Source organism: Sporothrix schenckii (genome assembly GCF_000961545.1).
Source record: "Sporothrix schenckii 1099-18 chromosome Unknown Cont44, whole genome shotgun sequence".
Taxonomy (NCBI): Eukaryota; Fungi; Ascomycota; class Sordariomycetes; order Ophiostomatales; family Ophiostomataceae; genus Sporothrix; species Sporothrix schenckii.
The window spans coordinates 452,889-471,558 of record NW_015971145.1 but is presented as its reverse complement, the minus strand read 5'-3'; the positions used below and the strand labels follow the sequence as shown (position 1 = coordinate 471,558).

The 18,670-nt window shown below is 52.5% G+C and overlaps 3 protein-coding genes across 3 annotated transcripts; all 3 read left to right on the top strand.

Annotated features, from left to right (window-relative positions):
- Nucleotides 1-660: 660 nt before the first annotated feature.
- Nucleotides 661-2,088, top strand: SPSK_09205 (nitric oxide dioxygenase; the record flags this gene model as incomplete). The annotated part of the gene is made up of 1 exon (XM_016735782.1): nt 661-2,088. One exon carries the CDS (start codon nt 661-663, stop codon nt 2,086-2,088), a length of 1,428 nt encoding a protein of 475 aa, XP_016586883.1.
- A 3,361-nt stretch (nt 2,089-5,449) lies between these two features.
- Nucleotides 5,450-7,297, top strand: SPSK_08895 (uncharacterized protein; the record flags this gene model as incomplete). Its single annotated transcript, XM_016735481.1, has 1 exon — nt 5,450-7,297. One exon carries the CDS (start codon nt 5,450-5,452, stop codon nt 7,295-7,297), a length of 1,848 nt encoding a protein of 615 aa, XP_016586882.1.
- Nucleotides 7,298-10,489: 3,192 nt separating this feature from the next.
- On the top strand, nt 10,490-18,506 carry SPSK_08259 (polyketide synthase; the record flags this gene model as incomplete). Its single annotated transcript, XM_016734864.1, has 4 exons — nt 10,490-14,220; nt 14,331-17,646; nt 17,713-18,394; nt 18,460-18,506. 4 exons carry the CDS (start codon nt 10,490-10,492, stop codon nt 18,504-18,506), a joined length of 7,776 nt encoding a protein of 2,591 aa, XP_016586881.1.
- Nucleotides 18,507-18,670: the final 164 nt, after the last annotated feature.

The following is an 18,670-nucleotide window of genomic DNA, read 5'->3' as shown; positions in this document are numbered from 1 at the left end:
ACAGACTGCACCCCAAAAGGCTGCCACACCAAAAGGCAACGGCCATAGATCTTTCGAAAATCGTACCTGACTACGGCAGGCCATTGAACCTTTTGTTTTTGATCGGCGCCGTGCCCCCACGGCGATAAGGCGAATGCTACGGCGTTGAAAGCACCCAGTAATGACTCCGATGATGTGAACCGCCACAACGTCCCATAATATTTCGGCCGCCTGGTGGCTCCATTTTAATCGTTAATGAGTTTCCGTTGCCGTTCCCGCTCTTCGTGCGTCCCCATACGAAAAAAGTACTGGATGGAGGCACGAAAACGCCGGAGATGCTCGTTTCACTCTTTTTCTGTGCTTAGGTTCCGCTCCTCTTTGTGTCATCGTGCCACATCTCTCCGTCCGTTCGGGTGCAGATTCTTCAACCCCAGAGGGCAAGGCCCGGTCTTACAAGCTCCCATAGATTAAATTATGGACGAGGATAAATAGAAGAGTAACGACCGCCCTGACGGTGTACGTTCATAAATGCTCCCAATGATTCCCTGACGGACCATCATCTTCATCAACGTCACCGAGACAGCCCAAGCAAACATATCCAGGGGTATTTTTTTAAACCCTGCTCTCGAAAACCTGATCCGTCTTCCACTACCAGCCCCGTAACCGTAACCAACGGACAAAATGGCCAGTGCTGAGACACTCCAGCGCCCGGATGTCTCTGAACCCAACGGCCCGGTGACGCCACCAGGCTCGAAAGTGGTCCCGGCGGTGACCCCGGAGCAGATTTCCATCGTCAAGGCCACCGCGCCTGTCCTCAAAGAACACGGTGTCACCATTACGACGGTCTTTTACGAAAACATGTTGAAGGAGAACCCCGAGCTCAAAAATGTCTTCAGTCTTACGTCACAGGCTACCGGTGCTCAGCCCCGTGCTCTGGCTGCTGCTGTCCTGGGCTATGCCATGTTCATTGACGACCTGCCTCGTCTCCACCACGCCGTCGAGCGCATCGCCCACAAGCACGCCTCCCTCCAGATCCAGCCCGACCAGTACGACATTGTCGGCAAGTACCTGATCCAGGCCATTGGCCAGGTGCTGGGCGACGCCGCCACGCCGTCCATTGTCGACGCCTGGACAGCCGCCTATGGTGTTTTGGCCGACGTCTTCATCGGCCGCGAGCGGAGCCTGTACAACGAGGCACGCGCCCGCGACAACTTCAAAGGCTGGGCCGGCTGGCGCAAGTTCCGTATCCAGCGCCGCGAGTACGCCGCGGCCCCCGATGACGAGGACAGCGGCGACAGGACCGCCACGGCCAGCAAGGACGGCATTCTGAACTTGTACCTGGCGCCCGTCGACGGCAAGCCGCTGCCGACCTACGAGCCTGGCCAGTACGTCAGTCTGCAGGTGTTCGTGCCCGAGTTTGGCGTGCTCCAGAGCCGCCAGTACAGCCTGAGCCGGGCGCCGCGCCCCTCGGGCGACTGCTACCGCGTGAGCGTCAAGCGCGACACCGGCCACAATGGCCAGACCACGCCGGGCCTCATCTCCAACCTGCTGCACAACGTCCTCAAAGAGGGCGACGAGGTCGAGCTGTCGCAGCCGCAGGGCGAGTTTGTCGTCGAAGAGACCCCGCTGCCGACCGCCGAGGATGCGGAGCGACCATCCGTGCCCACGGCCGAGCTGGCACCCATTGTCCTGCTGTCGGCCGGCGTCGGCGCCACGCCCGTCATGGCCATCCTCGAGACCGCCGCCCAGCACGGCCGCACCATTTCGTGGCTGCACGGCTCGCACTCGCGCAGCGTCCTCCCCTTCTCCAAGGAGGTCCAGGCCCTCCGCGCTGCCCACCCGGAGCGCATCCAGACCTACACCGTTCTGACCACGGCGGACGACGCGGACGACGCTGCTGCCGACCCCGTCGTCACCGGCACCCACCTCAAGATTGCCGAGCTGCCCGACGCCGAGCGCAGGACCCGTCTCTTTCTGGATAATGCCAAGACGGGCTACTACATTTGCGGTCCCAGCAGCTTCATGATTGAGTCGCGGGACGCACTGCAGAGCCTGGGTGTGGCCCCCGAGCGCATCCACCTCGAGCTCTTTGAGACGGGTGACCTGTGAAAGGTGTAAATGGCAAATTCGGACAGGGGAAATTTTAACTAATTGAACAGATACCAAACTATCCTTGCAGGTGCCATTGCGTTTTTGTTTTTGTTTTTCTTTTCTTTTTTTCTTCTTCTTATCGTACTTACTCTTTGTTATCACCGTAATGGCTCTGTTATTTGAAATTGTACTTGCTGGACAGACAGCCGATTTGCGTTGCGTTGTTGCTTAGCTTGCTAGGACAGATCTTCTCTCTGGAAATAATTTGCAAAACATTTTGGAACTTCTCTTAGAGCCACAGCATGGTCCACGACATTTTGTGCAACCGTACGGTACAGGAAGGTGCGCAGGTTTACAGCCCCGCCCTCGGCTCTTGCTCGTTTGTGTGCAACGCTCAATGCTGTTGTTCGCATTCTGGTCGTCAGTGGCTGGTTGCACCTTCCTGTTTCTTACAACACCGTGTTCACAGTTGTCCGACAGCGAAAGGTAACCAGCCAAATGAGGAAACCACGAGGGAGTATGCGTACTGGTTGCCGCCTTTACAGTCCTAAGAGGACATACCGCTTCAGTCCACTTAGCTCACCTCTCTTTTGTGTATTGTAGTACACTGTATGGTTTCGATATGATGTACGAAAAGATGCCTCCCCCTAAAATATGTAAAAATGGCAAGAAGAATTGTACGATTTGTAGGGGAGGCACAGTGTCTCGACCTTTACAAGGCTGGGCACATCAATTCAGGTACCAGTCGGTCCTTCCTCAACGCCCGATCCTTTGGGTTGCTCCTTCTCCGCTGAAAATCTGCCGAGGTCGTTCTTCGCACCTTCCTTCTCTTTATTTCATGTCAAGGGAAATTCGTAGCGAGGTGCATGTCTTTAGAAAAAGCACATATTGTTGCGTCTGCCGTGCAACACTCCATATGCAATTCACAGCGTGCTTCGGGTATTGCGTAGTACCATGACGCCGCCAAGTCCTAGGTTGCCGTCGTTTTCTTACGTGCCTCTCTAGTAGGTCAATTCTCCTCGTTCTTCGTGGGAACGTGGCCATCCTGGGGCACCTTCCTCGTATTACGAAAATGCTGCGGGCAACTTCCCCAAAAAGAAGTACATGCCCTTGACTGGTGTCACGCACCTTCCTTTCTGTACCTTTGCTCAGGAACTGTACATCTTTTTTTGTGTCCTCACGCTGTCTTTCCCAAGTCGTCTTTTGGCTTCGTTTTGTCGTCTTCTTTTCCACATCGAGCTTCGACTTGGGCTCCCCTGACACTGTTTATCGACGGCATGTAGCACAATTGCAACAGCGTATCGCCCACTTCTCGCCAATGTCTCGCTCATCGCATTTGTCTCTCGTCCTCGAATCCAAGTCAAGGTCTCAGGTTCGACACTGTATTTCGTCGGAATTCCCCAATTTTGGCGTCCGCATGGCCCATTTGTAGGTTGTTCTGCGTTGCCCACCCATCTCGTGTCGTCTTCTGATGCAGTCTGCATCTTAACCTGCAAGATCGGGCAATGTGCGAGTCTGCAGCTAATCTGATGGAAGCTCATGGGGTTTCTGGCTAGCTAACAGCACAATTTCTATCCCAAGGCAACGCCACCACGGATCTCTCAACCCCAGTCGATTTGTTTGCATTCCCTTGTATGCCGTGTTAAGCAGCACGAATGGCGAGACAGTGACACCACTACCTCAATGTATCCCTTCCCGATAGGTTCGTCGCTTTCTCGAGACACTGCCTTGGGTAGCACGACCTCAACCGTCATCCCCCGAGACATTTGCGTTTTCACACGGCAAAGGACTGTTCGGTTTACTTCCACCAAAGACTTCGAAATCAGACGACAGCCCCTAAAACATGGCGGTGAACGGGTTCCCATTTTGCGGTCGCTCTTCGTTTCGCTAGCAGTCTGCGACAGCTTTGGACATTACACTGCTATTATTGTGCGCAGCATTCATCTTTTTTGGGTAGCCCGGCTGGAATCGATGTGGTGATACTTGAAGACGTCTCGAGGCTTATGCCATGACTAACGTGCTTTTGTCTCATAGAGTTTTGTCTGCATCTTTTTGATAAGGTTGCACGAGATGCTGCACTTCACCGCCCCCATCAGTTGCCGTCCCGGCTATCGCCGTGCCCTGGTAATTGCTCCGTTCAAATGGTAAAATCTGGGCCGGGAGTGTCCAGATCTCTTGCAGACAAGATATATTGCCTGGCACGGACGTTCGAGCACGTTCCTGTCCCAAGCCCTCGGCTCGTCTTGCCACCAAAAGGCCACTCATACAGGATCAAGGCTCGATTGCATCCGGCCCATGAAAAGCAACAACCTTGACGACGACAAGGGTCTAGCCATATTTTGCACTGCAAAGTAGCCGAGTCTGCATCCCAACCCTTGTCCGCTTTTGTGTTTCTTCGTGCAAATGCAGGCTAGTGCAGGATCTGTTCCTTCTTTGTGATACAACGATCAGGTTCACCATATCTTGACAACAAATACATTCAATGCGGGAGTGCCGCCTCGAGCACGACATGAGTCCCACATAAAAGCCATACACGAACTCGATTGAACACGGATCATTACACCCCTAAGATGTGCAGTTTATGGTCTAAGCACTGCGTAACATCTAGGCTAACATCATTTTCATCGTTGGACTTGATGACCTTGTCCCCATGCTTTACACACAAGCATACCGCACGTCTCAGAAGCCACCATGCCGGCACGGTATCCTAAATCAAGGAGCAGCCAAGGTTCTGCATGTCGAGCGACCACACTGCAGCACTGAGGCGTATTTCCATTCGGATTACGACTCCCCAAAAAGGACTGGCGTGGTCAGCCAAGTCCTAGGGCTTCGCTGTGCATACCGCCAACGCAGGCTTCTGTGCGTTTTACCTTTTATTCCTCCTTTCTCTCTCGCTTGTTTATTCTCGTATCTGCGTGTCATCGCGTCTTTTCACCCCCGAGAAATGCTGTGCTCATGCACTAATGGCTCGGCTTTGTTGCAGCTCCTCCATTCGTTGACAACCTACCATAATGAACAGTGACGTTGTCTATGGTTCCTTCAGGTAAGTCCCGTCTCAAGCTGCCTCCCGTTAGTAGCCATCACCTTGGGCCAAGTCCGCCTCCCATCTACTGCGAGGTTCCACATAAGCATTCTTCCATTATCTACGAGCCGGCAACAGAATATGGAAGCATAGAAGGAGTATATATGGATATGATACCCCGTCCGATCTTAAACTAAGGTAGACGACGTGAATTTACCACCGAGGCTAATTTAGACCGGTTTGTCTTCAATTTTCGAACCACATCGCTCCGAGGTATGCTACTTCAAATTACCTGTCAATATTTCTTTTCCCTCGTACCGAGCATTGTTCGACAACCCTTCCATACCACAAGGCACAATGGCAGAAGGACCCATTCGAAGGGCGTGCAATCGCTGCCACACCCAAAAGCTGAGTTGCAAGCGACTTGGAAACGAACCCTGCGAGCGTTGCGTACGACTCAAGGCGGAGTGCAAGTCAAGTCCTTCTTTGCGATTCAGAAAATCAAACAGCAGTACCACTGTTGCCAACACGTCCACGCCACAACAAGATCACCGCTCTCATAAAAGAAGAAATGATGGTTTGGGACCCATGCCATTTTACTCACAGGCAGGAATACCATATCCTGGCCCGTACAGCTTTAACGGAATGGTCGAAAATCTGTGGCCAGCACACAATGTCGATGCCGGGCATCTCATCTACCCATTCGATGGGAACCAAATCCATCAGGCTCTGCCGCCACAGCATATCGACTGCCAGGGTGACCAGAGCATGCTATCTCGCGGGGATCGTATCTCAAGCTCAATGGACAACATACCAGAATCGTTACGGGGTTTGGGTACCGCGCCCACAAGTTCAACCTTTCAATTGAAGAACGACCTCACTCAGTTGTGGGTCACTAATCCGAGCGTCTGTCATGGCCCGTACGTCACAGAGCTTGCCAGACCCAACGAGCTAAGATGTGAGGTTGATGTGAAAGCGGTGCCGGGCATAGAGGTAATGCCTGAGACATCCTTCCTATCTCACATACCCCCAGACGGAGTGAGCTCCAACCGTTATCTTTCTGAAGATGCTTCTTATTGTAGCTCTTCACACCTCACGTCGAAAGACAGCCCACCAAAGCATCGCGCTGAACACCACATACCACGCAAGACTGTATCAAAGCCTTTAATGTCGAATCTCTGTGATATTAGTGCTCAGTTATGGGGCATGAGCAATACGATCACGACAGTGGGAAGCGGCGGCGGCATAATTCTAGAAGGAATGAAAGTCACACACAGCAGCCATGGAAGCTCCCGTGGCAGTACGCAAAGTGATGGCCAATCCCTGCAGGGAACACCACAAGATCAATATTTCCCAATGGGGGACCTATTTGCTGTCTCACGCAATTTTATTCAGGTGGTGCAAATTGCCTGCCTTGGCCAAAATGAAAACACGACACAGACCTTTACGGAGGACATTGTCGCCACTGGAAACAAGACGGGGGACCGAGTGGATGCCGAAAGCTTTGTGGTCCTCGCAAATTCGATATACGCAGCATTACTGGACGTATACCATCGCATATTCCATATTGTGGACGCTATCGCCAGCAGTGAATCTTACCCTCCACCCTCTCACAACAGCTGTGACAGCTTCATACCCACTAGCGAAGGCGACTTGAAGCAATCTCTACAGTCTGTGACAGCCTCAGCCTCGTGGAAAGACACGGCAGCACTCTCATGCCTAAAGGTCTTTCACTTTCCAGACGTGTCTGTCGGAGGGTTCCCCATTGTCTCAACACCGGCGCTGCAGCTCGGACTGGGGTTACGCCTGGCCGACGATTTCCTATGCCAGTTCGGAAACGTGGTCGCCATGACGCAGACTTGTTTCTCCTCCACCACGCATGTGGGGAGCGTGACTGTGAGTGCGCTGGCCGAACAACACCAGCAATCCTTGCCAACAGTGAGCGCCAGCTACTTTCCCCATCCTCCGTTGGTGGTGTCCAACGACCTCTGTGTAGGTGATGGCTTTGCCGGCCTCATGGATTGGGACGCGTCCGCATCGGCATCGACGGCGACATCTGTCTTTTCGTCGTCAGGAAGCAACAGCTTGTTCTTGTCGCAATATGGACAGGGCATGCACAGTTCCTCGCTTTTGGACGACGTTGTGCGTCGAGAGCACCAAGTAAGACAGGAGTTGGCGGGTCTGCGGAACAAGTTGGCAACATGAATGTGCGTTTTTGTGTTATGCGAGATGAGATGGAATGTCGAAGCTGCTGCAAATTTCGAATTTGCGCCTCTCGCTATGGTGTTATTTGCCTCTGTCCTGCCTTACTTCAATTTTGACCCAAGTTGCAAGCTTGTTGTGTTGTCTAAGTTTGGTTCACTTTCGCCTCCCATATTAATTGCATCTCTAACTCCGATAAACATGTTCCACGTGTGGCGAGATAAAGAATTTTCGTGATTTTTGTGAACCACATACGAGAAGGATCAAAAGTAAAGTAGATACTACAATACACGACATTGTAAATAAAAGGGGGGGCACAAATGTGCTGTCTACAGGAACATGAAACTTGGTTTCTCCACGGTTTGGTCCCGTGGTGAGTCCGAGGAAAGAACAGCAGAAGCCGAGAAGACGACATGGGTTTTACGGACAACAAAAAATCCGTCTCTGTCCGTATGTCATCGGAATAAAGATTACGTGGTGGGTTCTTTGGTACAGTGGGAAATGGGTGCAAAAGACTTACACGAAAACAAAATAACGCCGGCGATGAAACTAAAGTGCAGTACGACATACTAATTTAGGAAACGCGCCAGTGCTGGTGCGGGGTGGTCCCGCCTCTCGGAACTTGTCTGCTCACGCGGACGTTTTAGGGCAATTTTGGCGGCCGGCTTCGAATCACCAGGTCCCGACTTTTTGGTAGCGACTTGGAATTTGCTTTGTTTACATTCCCCTATTTTATCCCGCGTTCATCTTGCATTGCCATCCGCAAAATGCGAAAGACTACATAACTATCAGAAACAGTATATAAGGTTTGTCTTTGCTAATAAAATACATTTTCCCGTCGTTCTTGTGGCTCAAACTTAACACTTGGAAAATGAGCTTGTCGGCCATCTCTTCTACCCCACGCGTCATTGCAAATTCATTATGAACCAGTTGCTTCAGTGCCGTGCACCAGAAGCATGAGTCTTGTCGTGTATCCTATATGACAACTATAGTTGACTTGTAAGCTGTGAATTGGAAGCCACACTCAATGACCAGGAGCACGTGTTGCCCGCTTATTTTGGCCATTTCCCCAGTCTCCGAAATTAATAGTATGCATCTCACCACCGCGGGTATGTGCAGCCAGAATATAGATCTTTCACCATCCCCTGGCCCGGCCCAATTGGATTTGCGGGAACTAGAGCTGGGATGGGCTTGGTTGGCTTGGTATCCTTCGTATTTTCGGTGTGCCCTGGGCCTCTGTGTGGTGAGTGGCGAGGCCATGGGCGTATTATAGTATGATGTAGAGATGCGCAATCTATCTCGATCTAATATAGTGCAGACGCGAGTCTCTCGATCCGGTGCCAGAAGCCAGTCTACATTAACCAGATCATGTAAGTGTGTTTCTTATTTTATCCCGGGAAAAAATACTCCGGGGTGATCACGAGTTTACGTTATAAAATGTCAAAAGATATAGATCGCATATTGTCTCTTTTCGGTTATGTTTTACTACTAAAAATGATACCTGCTAGTATTGCGTTATCCCTGGAAAGAAACTAATTCCGAGCACCTGCCTTGGCTTGTAGTGTTCGTTCATCGGCACTTCCCCCTCCGTGCAAGGATGTGCTGCAAATATACCGAGATGATTTAGGCGTCCCTGTTGCCATGCACGTACGGAATTCCGAACACAAAGAGCACTAACCGGAGCCATCTTCTGCTACGGGCTCGTCTTCTAGGTTGATGCATACAAGCAACCTTGTCTTGAGCATGACCATATTCTTGTGGCCTGGGTATTCGGCCGAACCTAAAGTGCATGGGCAGCAACCCAGTATGTTCCCCTTGTCACTTCAATATGGGTTGTGCATGTAACCATGTGGTCTTTCAATATTTGTACTCCCCGTACTATGTGCTGCATGTTTGATTCCGTGCACATTTTGTGCAACAAGTCGACGGCACAGACGAACAAAGCACGATTTCCTCGTCTCAGTACCACATCACTGGCCGTCTCTTCTTCGTCAAGTCTTTTGTCCAAGGCACCGTGGATTCTTTCTCCGTTCACCAGAGAATGCACGTCATGTCAAGGAAAGGTGAGCGAGTCTCAATTTTAATTGCCCGATGGAACGAGAGTCGCGCCGATATTCAGAGTGAGTCTTTGTTTAATACTGTTTTCGACTGCAAGGATAGCCCAGGTAACCAGGTATATTTTTAATCCTTGCCCTTTAGTGGTCCTTGACAGACTGGTGATTCGCAGCCCTACTATGCTGTACGTTGCCACTTTCGATGCAATTTAATAACAGCCGACTTCCACTGCATGTCCAATGCTCTTCGTATCCAGCGTTCTGGGTCGCTTGGCACCGACCGCCGAGACATCTACAAATGCCCGTCCATCAATAGCAACAACAATGCTGTATGGGCATTCCTATAGGGTAATGAAATTCTTGCATCTACTGTTAGACGGTCTGCATGGAGAGGAGAAGTGTAGATTAGAAACTAAGAGTCGCTTCGTCGGCATATCGTTGTCTCTAGTACCCGTCGGCGCTGTCAACAAGCACCAACTTGCCTCTTTCAATATCTGTGATTCAATTCATAACCCCTTTCGTTCTATATTGTGCTTGTGGATGCGTGCCCACCACACCTTTCCATCAGACTGTCCTAATCCCTCGTCTCCATGTCGTTTCGCCTACACAGCCCTCGTATTTCATTACAGCCGTGGCCTGCGAAAGCATTGTGGTCGCCTCACGCCATCACAATGTGGTGATGCCATGCCAATGTTACTCTTTCCTCTATTGCTTTCTTCCACCTCTCCCGTATGATTTCCGGGCACCGTGACCGCGTGACCGCAATGTCATGTACCCTTTGCAAGGGAAGGAACGTCCCAGTTTATGTCGTGCCTTCCTACCATGAAGACAAAAAAGATCCTCCTTCTTTCCTAACTCGTCTTGGACTATATTGCAAAGCCTGTCTCTCTCTAGTCACCTGCGCAGATCGCTCCTTCCTCCTTCATTACTTTCACTATCTGCTGCGACCAGAAATGTCGCCTGACCAGTTACATATATATGCCCCCTTTCCGTCCATTATGTCTCATCTCTTGGCCCTCTCTCTCTCTTGACCTCTTCTTCCTTACTTCTTGTCTTCATCCCTAATTGTTTGCTCGAAAGTCTTCCTTTTTTTCCGAGAACTTCCCCATCTCCTCTTTCTCTACTCACATAACAAAGCAAAATGCCTTACAAACTTCCACCGTCGGAGCCGATTGCGGTCGTGGCAAGCAGCTGCAGGTTTGCGGGCGGCGTCACTTCTCCAAGCAAACTTTGGGACCTTTTGAGACAGCCGACAGATTTGTCTCGCAACGTGCCCCCCAGTCGGTTCAACGTACGTGCATTCTTCCACCCCGATGGCGACTACCACGGCACCACCGATTCACCCAAGGCCTACTGGCTCGACGATTATCAAGATATCCGCGAGTTCGATGCCGGTTTCTTTGGCATCGCACCGAAAGAAGCAGAGGCCGTTGACCCGCAGCAGCGACTCCTACTCGAGACCGTCTTCGAGGCTCTCGAGTCTGCAGGATACCAGCTTCCACAATGGGCCGGGAAAGATGTTGCCGTCTACGTCGGTGCCATGACCGCAGACTTCTACTCCGTATCACTACAGGACGACTTGACGACGTCTCCGTACTACGCCACTGGCAATGCGCGGTCCATCTTGTCCAACCGCATCAGCTACTTTTACGACTTTCATGGGCCCTCTGTCACCATTGACACGGCATGTTCCTCCAGTCTTGTTGCTTTGCATCAGGCTGTCCTCGGACTACGTGCCGGCGACTGCAGTGCTGCCTGCGTGGCCGGTGTCAATTTGATGCTCACACCGGAACAATTTGTCGTCGAGTCCAGTCTGCATATGCTGAGTCCCACCGGACATTGTCATATGTGGGATTCGCGAGCCGATGGCTATGCACGTGGTGAAGGCGCAGCCGTCTTGTTCTTGAAGCCGTTGCGCCGAGCCCTGGCCGATGGCGATGGACCACGCATTCAAGCTCTCATCCGCGAGACGGGGGTGAATTCGGATGGCCGCACCGCTGGCATCACGATGCCGAGCCCCACTGCTCAGGCATCTCTCATCCGCGCCACATACACGCGTGCGGGACTTGATATCACCGACCCTGCAGATCGCTGCCAGTACTTCGAGGCTCATGGCACCGGCACACCGGTCGGCGACCCCCGAGAAGCAAGTGCCATCTACTCCGCATTTTTCAAGGAGCGCGACGATCACTCCGACAAAGGGAACCTGGCTGGTGCAAGCGCAAAGTCTCCTCGACCGCTTCTAGTCGGGTCAGTCAAGACTGTCATTGGTCATACAGAGGGTGCTGCTGGCCTTGCTGGCATCTTGAAGGTCATGCTGGCTATGAAAAATGGCCAGGTACCTCCAAATCTGCACATGGAAAAGCTAGCCTCGACCGTGGCTCCTTTCTGCACCCCAGCTCCACAAGGTTATCTACAGATCCCTACAGAGCTCATGAAATGGCCTGCGGCGAAACCTGGGCATCCTCTCCGGGCCAGTGTGAACTCGTTCGGATTTGGTGGGACCAATGCACATGCCATTGTTGAAAAATACGATCCCAGCATTCACAGCCCGCATCTCAGCATTATGAATGTTCGTCCATCAGCCTTACGAGGAACGTCAAGCCTACCCCAAATACCCCTCTTTTTGTCTGCGAGCTCTGCGAGCACCCTCCGCTCATTGGCCAAGAACTATCTTGATTTCCTCCAAAACCAACTGCATGGAAATTCGGCATTGCCATTTGAAGAGCTAGCATGGCGTGCATACACATCCCGGACACACTTTCTCTACCGCCTTGCTATCTGTGGCAATTCCCTGACAGATGCTATCAACATCCTCTCGGAGCAGTTGTCAGATGCTAGCAATGGCCAAACTAAAGACCTCGGCTTCAGAGCACGGCGCATCGAGAACACTGCCAATGGAGACGCACCGCAGCTTCTCGGAGTCTTCACTGGCCAGGGCGCGCAATGGCCGGGCATGTCAAAAGATTTGTTTTCGACGAACCGTGTGTACCGAGAGTCCATTCGCAATCTGGACTCTGTTCTCAGGGCATGCCCTGACCCGCCCAGCTGGACTCTAGAAGAGGAACTTCAAAAACTGGATGCAGATGGTTCTCGAGTCCGCGAAGCAGCTGTTGCACAGCCGCTGTGCACGGCCCTGCAGATTGGCCTCATCGATGTTTTAGACCGACTTGGGCTACACTTTACGTCTGTCATTGGCCACTCGTCCGGTGAGATTGGAGCCGCATATGCTGCCAAGTACATTTCAAGACGAGACGCGATTTTGATCGCATACTACCGAGGCAAGAGTGTATCAACTCCCATGCTCCCGCAAGGTGGCCCACAACAGCCACAGGGAGGCATGCTTGCTGTTGGCTTGTCCCGCGAGGACGCCGATGCCTTCTGCGAAGCATTTGATGGCCGGTTGTGTGTGGCTGCCAGCAACTCGCCGAGCAGCTCTACGTTATCTGGCGACATGGACGCCGTTTTGGAAGCTGAGCAGCAGCTCAGGTCGAGAAGTATCTTTGTCCGCCGCCTTCTTGTCGACAAGGCATACCACTCTCACCACATGGCCAGGCTTTCGGACTCTTACACCAAGGCTCTAGACGCTTGTCAAATCTCACCCTTGGCCGCCGCGTCTGATCCAGACCGCAGAGTGACCTGGATTTCCAGCGTCTTCCCTGGCGATAGTGTGCCAACAAAACAACAACTCAGAGGTTCCTACTGGGTGGACAACATGGTCAAGCCTGTTCTGTTTCGGGAAGCTGCTGAGAAGGTCCTGTCAACTGTCCAAGGCGAGTTCGACTGTGCTATTGAAATTGGCCCGCACTCTACTTTGAAAGGGCCGTTTTCCGACACGCTCGCCCAGTTGTGGGCGCAAGGAACTGCTAGCTCCAAGGGCCTTCCCTACACTAGTCTACTCCAGAGAGGCAAGAGTGATGCAACATCGTTCCTTGAGTTTTTGGGGTTCGTCTGGACGCACTATGATCCACCTCTCATCGACCTTCATGGTCTGCTAGACGACCAAGAGAGAGACGTGCTCTCTGACACGCTCTCCCGCCAGCATGGCGATGTTGCAAATATGCTTCCTGCATACCCTTGGGACCACTCACAGAAATACTACCGCTACTCGCGCATTGCACGTCAGTTCCACCACAAATCCGACCCTCCACACGAACTTCTTGGCAGCCGTACGCGTGATGACATCGACGGTCACGAACTACGCTGGCGCAACTTGTTACGTGTGGACAAGCTTCCCTGGTTAGCACATCATGCCTTCCAAGGTCAGCCACTACTGCCTGCCTCAGCATATTGCATCATGGCCTGTGAGGCAGCAAAGACCCTCCTGTCGGGCCGAGAGGCTACAGTGGTCGAGGTTGAAGACATCGAATTCATCAGTGGCATTCCGCTGGAAGTCGACGGCCCCGCAACGGAGATCATGTTCTCACTCAACGTGCACCACCAACCGGGCAAGACTTCCAATGCTACGAGTGCATACACTGATCAGAATGACAACATTATACTCGCATCATTCTCCATTTTCTCAGGCTCAGAATCATCACGCATGCCTCTCGGGAAGCGATGCAGTGGCAACCTCCGCGTTGTCCTAGGCTCCCCCAGTGCGGATGTCCTGCCTCGCCGTGAAGACCCTGCTAAGCTGCCAGAAACGTTCGACGTCAGCACCGAGGCATTCTACAAGATGATGGCGGACGTGGGTTTGCGATACTCGGGACCATTTGAGGCGATAGAATCTATGCGTCGCCGCCTTAATTTTGCGTCCGCTACACTCAAGCGAATCCATGCAAAGGATACCACCAGCCTACCGCTCTCCCCGGCAACCCTTGACTCCTGTTTACAGACGTGCTTCATGTCCTACTCATCGCCAGGTGATAGGTATGTGCTGTTTTCACTTCCTCTGTTTTACTTATTAAGCAAGTCACTCACGCAAATAGAACACTTTGGACCGTCTTCCTGCCTATTCGTATAAAGAAAATAAGTTTTAGTATGGCTCATAGTGGAGTCGGCAGCACGCATTTGTCAGTGGACGCACAGCTCACGAACATCCAAGAGCCAACGTCTGAATCTCCGGCACGCATCACTGGAGATATTTGCATTTTCAATGAAGATGGAAACATGGAGGTCTGTATTGAAGGACTGACAGTTGGCTCACTGGCATCGGCCCATCCCAGTGCGGATCGTGACCTGTATCTGCACACGGTTTACGTTCCCGACCCAGACGACTCTCTTGTCAACGACTGTGCCATTCTCGGTGACACCAGTGTCGCAAATGAAGCTCTGGACAGGGTGTTGGAGGAATCCATCCTCCGCATCCAATCGTTTTACGAACCTTCTCCAAAATCATCAAGGATATGGCCAACCGACACGGACGAGGTACTAACCCAGCACATTCTCTCTTCGCCATACTCGCTTACGCTGGGCAAGGTTAAGGCTCTCGCGAAAGATAATGCCCAAATGACTTCGGCAGTCAGCGCTGAGCGCACTCTTCAGTCCTTGTTAGAAGAGGGACGGCATGTCTACCACTTCCAACGACGGGTCTCTAGCATCGTTAAGCAGATTGCCCATAAATACCCTCGCATATCCGTTTTCAACTTAACCGACTCGGAAATGCACATGTCAACGCCCATTCTCGATGGTCTATCATCTTCCTTCATCAGCTACATTTCTATGGTCCTCGGCAACGCTGACCAGAGCTTCAACTTGTATCTTGATCAATTTCCGATGTCCATCAAGAAAAAGGTCCGGTCCTCGTCCCTTGTCCAAATCGACGGCATGAAGCCACAGCTGAATGGCCTCATCACCGCGGCTTCCATCCAACCCTTTGATCTGGCAATTCTGTCCACTTCCATCTTCAAGCGGGCGACATCTAGTGAGGTCGTCCTTGATTATATTAAGTCGTTGATGCGACCAGGTGGCTTCCTTATGCTCGTCCACATGCCTCTTCAAATGTCTCGCGGTCAGCAATCAACCGACATCACAGACACTTATATCACCCCGCCAGACTGGCCCGATCTTCTCGACCGGTGCGGCTTCATGACCCCGGCGATCAAAAACACCGATCAGTACTTTGCCGGCGGTTTCTCCATCGCTGTACGACGGAGCAAGCGACTGCCACAGAGACATTTGGTGCCGAATCCCAGTGCGCTCTCTGCTGCAGTGTCGGGACCAATCAAACCAGGCGAACGGCTTCTTGTCGTCGGCGGCCAGGCTACAGACATTTCGTTGCTCGCATCCAGTGTCGGCCGGCTGCTCTCTAGCCACATGCACAATCCCGTCACAACCGTCACAGGCCTAGATGAGCTCGGTGCGCTCACCAATGCCGATCCGGCTTCTTCGCACGCCTTTACCTGCGCGATTGTCCTGGCCGACGTCGATGATACAATGTCCGTCCTCTCCTCCCTCAACGAGAGTCGACTCGATACTTTGCGAAAGGTCCTCTTTCGGCCTGAAATGGTCATACTTTGGGTGACAAAGGGGGCACGCGTGGGAAACTGCGAGAGCGCTTCTTCGTACGGCTTTATTCGCAGCATACGCGGCGAGATGCCAAATCTCTTCATTCAGATGCTCGACTTCGATCATCTCGAGTCCGACGGTGGCAAGCTACTTGTTCCCAGTCCACCCAACATAGTCTCTCCCTCTGCTGCGTCTATGGTGACAGACGTGTTCCTCCAACTCTTGCTTGGAGTTGCGGCAAAACGCAACCAAAACTCCTTCGCGTCGGCCAATGTCGCTGCCGACGAAGGCCGAAACAATGACCTTTGGCATTTGGAGACCGAGGTGTTCATTGACAGCATGGGTCAACGACTGGTCCCACGAATGCTGCCTCTCAAGCCCAGCAATGACACGTTCAATGCCTCGCGCCGAGCGGTGACTGAGAAAGTCAACACCCTTTTAAAATGTGTTGAGCTTGCTCATGATGCAACGACTGGCGAGTACAGCATAAACGTTGTTCCAGCACCTGTGCCGTCATCGCCTTTCCAAATCAAAGACGTGGAGCTCTCGAGAATCCAGGTACACTACAGCAGCGCACAGCCTCTCTTCAAAGGCCACTATGTCTGCATAGGGCTCAGCAGTGACACTGGCGATATCGTCGCAGCCATATCGAAGTCCAACGCCTCATTTGTCTCTGTTCCGCGCAACCAACTGTGCCCAATTCCTGACAGGGGTAACAATGGAACCACGCGGCCATATGCAGGTGCACTTGTTGGAACTCTTGTTTGCCTCCAGCTGTTGTCTATTTCAGCTGATAAGCCGCTAGCTCTAGTCGCTCCCGAAAATATTCTACTCGAATGCGCTCAGCATGTCTCCGCCCATCAAGGTCGCGACATTGTAGCCATTCAGGTTGCCGGTGGTGACCACAGCGCTCAAATACTAGACGATGGGTTATTCCTTCATCCCCATGCAACATACGGCCGGATGGCTTCCACTCTGTATCGATTTAAAGACGGCGCAACGTTTGTCAACTTCCTACCTGAGAATCACCCCGTGTCTCGATTCCTCTCCCGCACAGTTCCTGCCAATTGCTGTTCTTATTCTTGGGCAAGCTTGTCTAGCCAAACACAGGACGATGCTCCCCAGGATGACGCCTACATTGCCACGAATCTTTTACAGCAGGCCATCTCCATCGTTGATTCGGGCAATGGAGCTTCTGCTGACTTTGTCTTCGTTCCAGATCTGCTCAAGTCACACATACGCAACGCAAGTACAGTTCAGATTGTGGATTGGCGAGCCGAACGAGCGGTAGAAAGAGTTGTTGTCCCTCATGAAAACTTGGCGAGCACGAATACGCCACAAGGACCGCTAGGAGCTAGGCTCCGCGTTGACAGAACATATGTCCTCGTTGGAATCACACGCGACATGGGCCAAAGCCTGTCAACGCTTTTGTCCAAACAGGGTGCACGACACATTGTCCTCGCAAGCCGGAACATCCCGACATCTAGGCCTCAGTGGGCCAAGCATGCAAAACGGGTGGTCGGAGTTGATATCCGCTTTGAATCTCTAGACGTGACCGACTTAGCCGCAGTCCAACAATTCCGCATCCGCGTCGAGCAATCGATGCCACGTATTGGCGGTATCGTCAACGGGGCTATGGTCCTGGACGACCGCGTTTTTGCGCAAATGACAGCTGACGCATTTTCGCGGGCGATGCGGCCCAAGACGGTTGGCTCCCGCAACCTCGACACAGTGTTCCGTGATGACGACGAGGAAGATCGCAACAAGCTCGACTTCTTCATCATGACATCGTCCTGTACTGCTGTAGCAGGTCATGCCGGACAATCCAATTACGCCGCAGCGAACATGGTGCGTGTGCCCCTTCCCCAAGCTGTTTTACGCTGCGTTGCACATAACTTTTACTAACCAACACAGTACATGAATGGTTTGGCTGCGAACCGGCAGCGTCGGGGTGTTGCCGGCTCCGTCCTGAACATTGGCGTCATCTACGGCCTGGGCTTCTTGCAACGTGAGAAAGAGGAGCTCTATGCAGGGCTCGAGCGCGAGCGGTATCCGCCCATCTCCGAGCGCGATCTGCACCACATGTTCCTCGAGGCCATTGCTTTGGGACGGCCAAAACCGGGTCGTGCTGCCCGGCCAGAGGACTTTATCGACCTCACGACCGGTCTGAGCCGCTTCAACCCACACCAAACCGCCGACAACGAGGTACACTGGCACCGAGACCCCCGTTTCTCGCACTTTACCGTCGACGACGACAGCGAATATGGGTCCAATGAGAAGCAGTCCGGTAGCAGCGAGAATAGTAGCGCGAAGCAACTGGCTGATCTCATTGGTGGCGAGGCTGCGACGGCTGAGGTCATCGGTCAGCAGCTCGCGATTGCCTTCAGCGAACGTCTGGCGACGCTGTTGCACGTTGGTCCGTCAACCAGCGCCGATGGCAGCAACGATGGTGCCGGCCGCATTCGAAGCGACAGTAGTTTAATGGAACTGGGTGTCGACTCTCTGGTGGCGGTGGAGATGCGCGCATGGCTCTGGCGCATGACCAGCCGCGACGTGCCGGTGATGAAGATTTTGGGTGCGGCAAGCATCAACAGACGTAAGTATACGACCTCTCTTTCCGTGGCATCTGGGATATGATACTGACGACGTTGCTGGACATAGTTTGTACCGATATTGCAAGCGATGTTGTGGCCTCTCGCGGCCAATAAGTCAGCAAAAGAACAGTAGGTCGGAGACATGGCAGAAGTGCCAGCCATCCTATTTTTAGTGTGTGGAAATTTTCATTTGCTTGTTTGTATGTGTTTTTATGTTGTCATTTGTACGCGGGAAGAGGTGTCATATACAAAAATCGGTGTTGAGCGTTAATATGTTG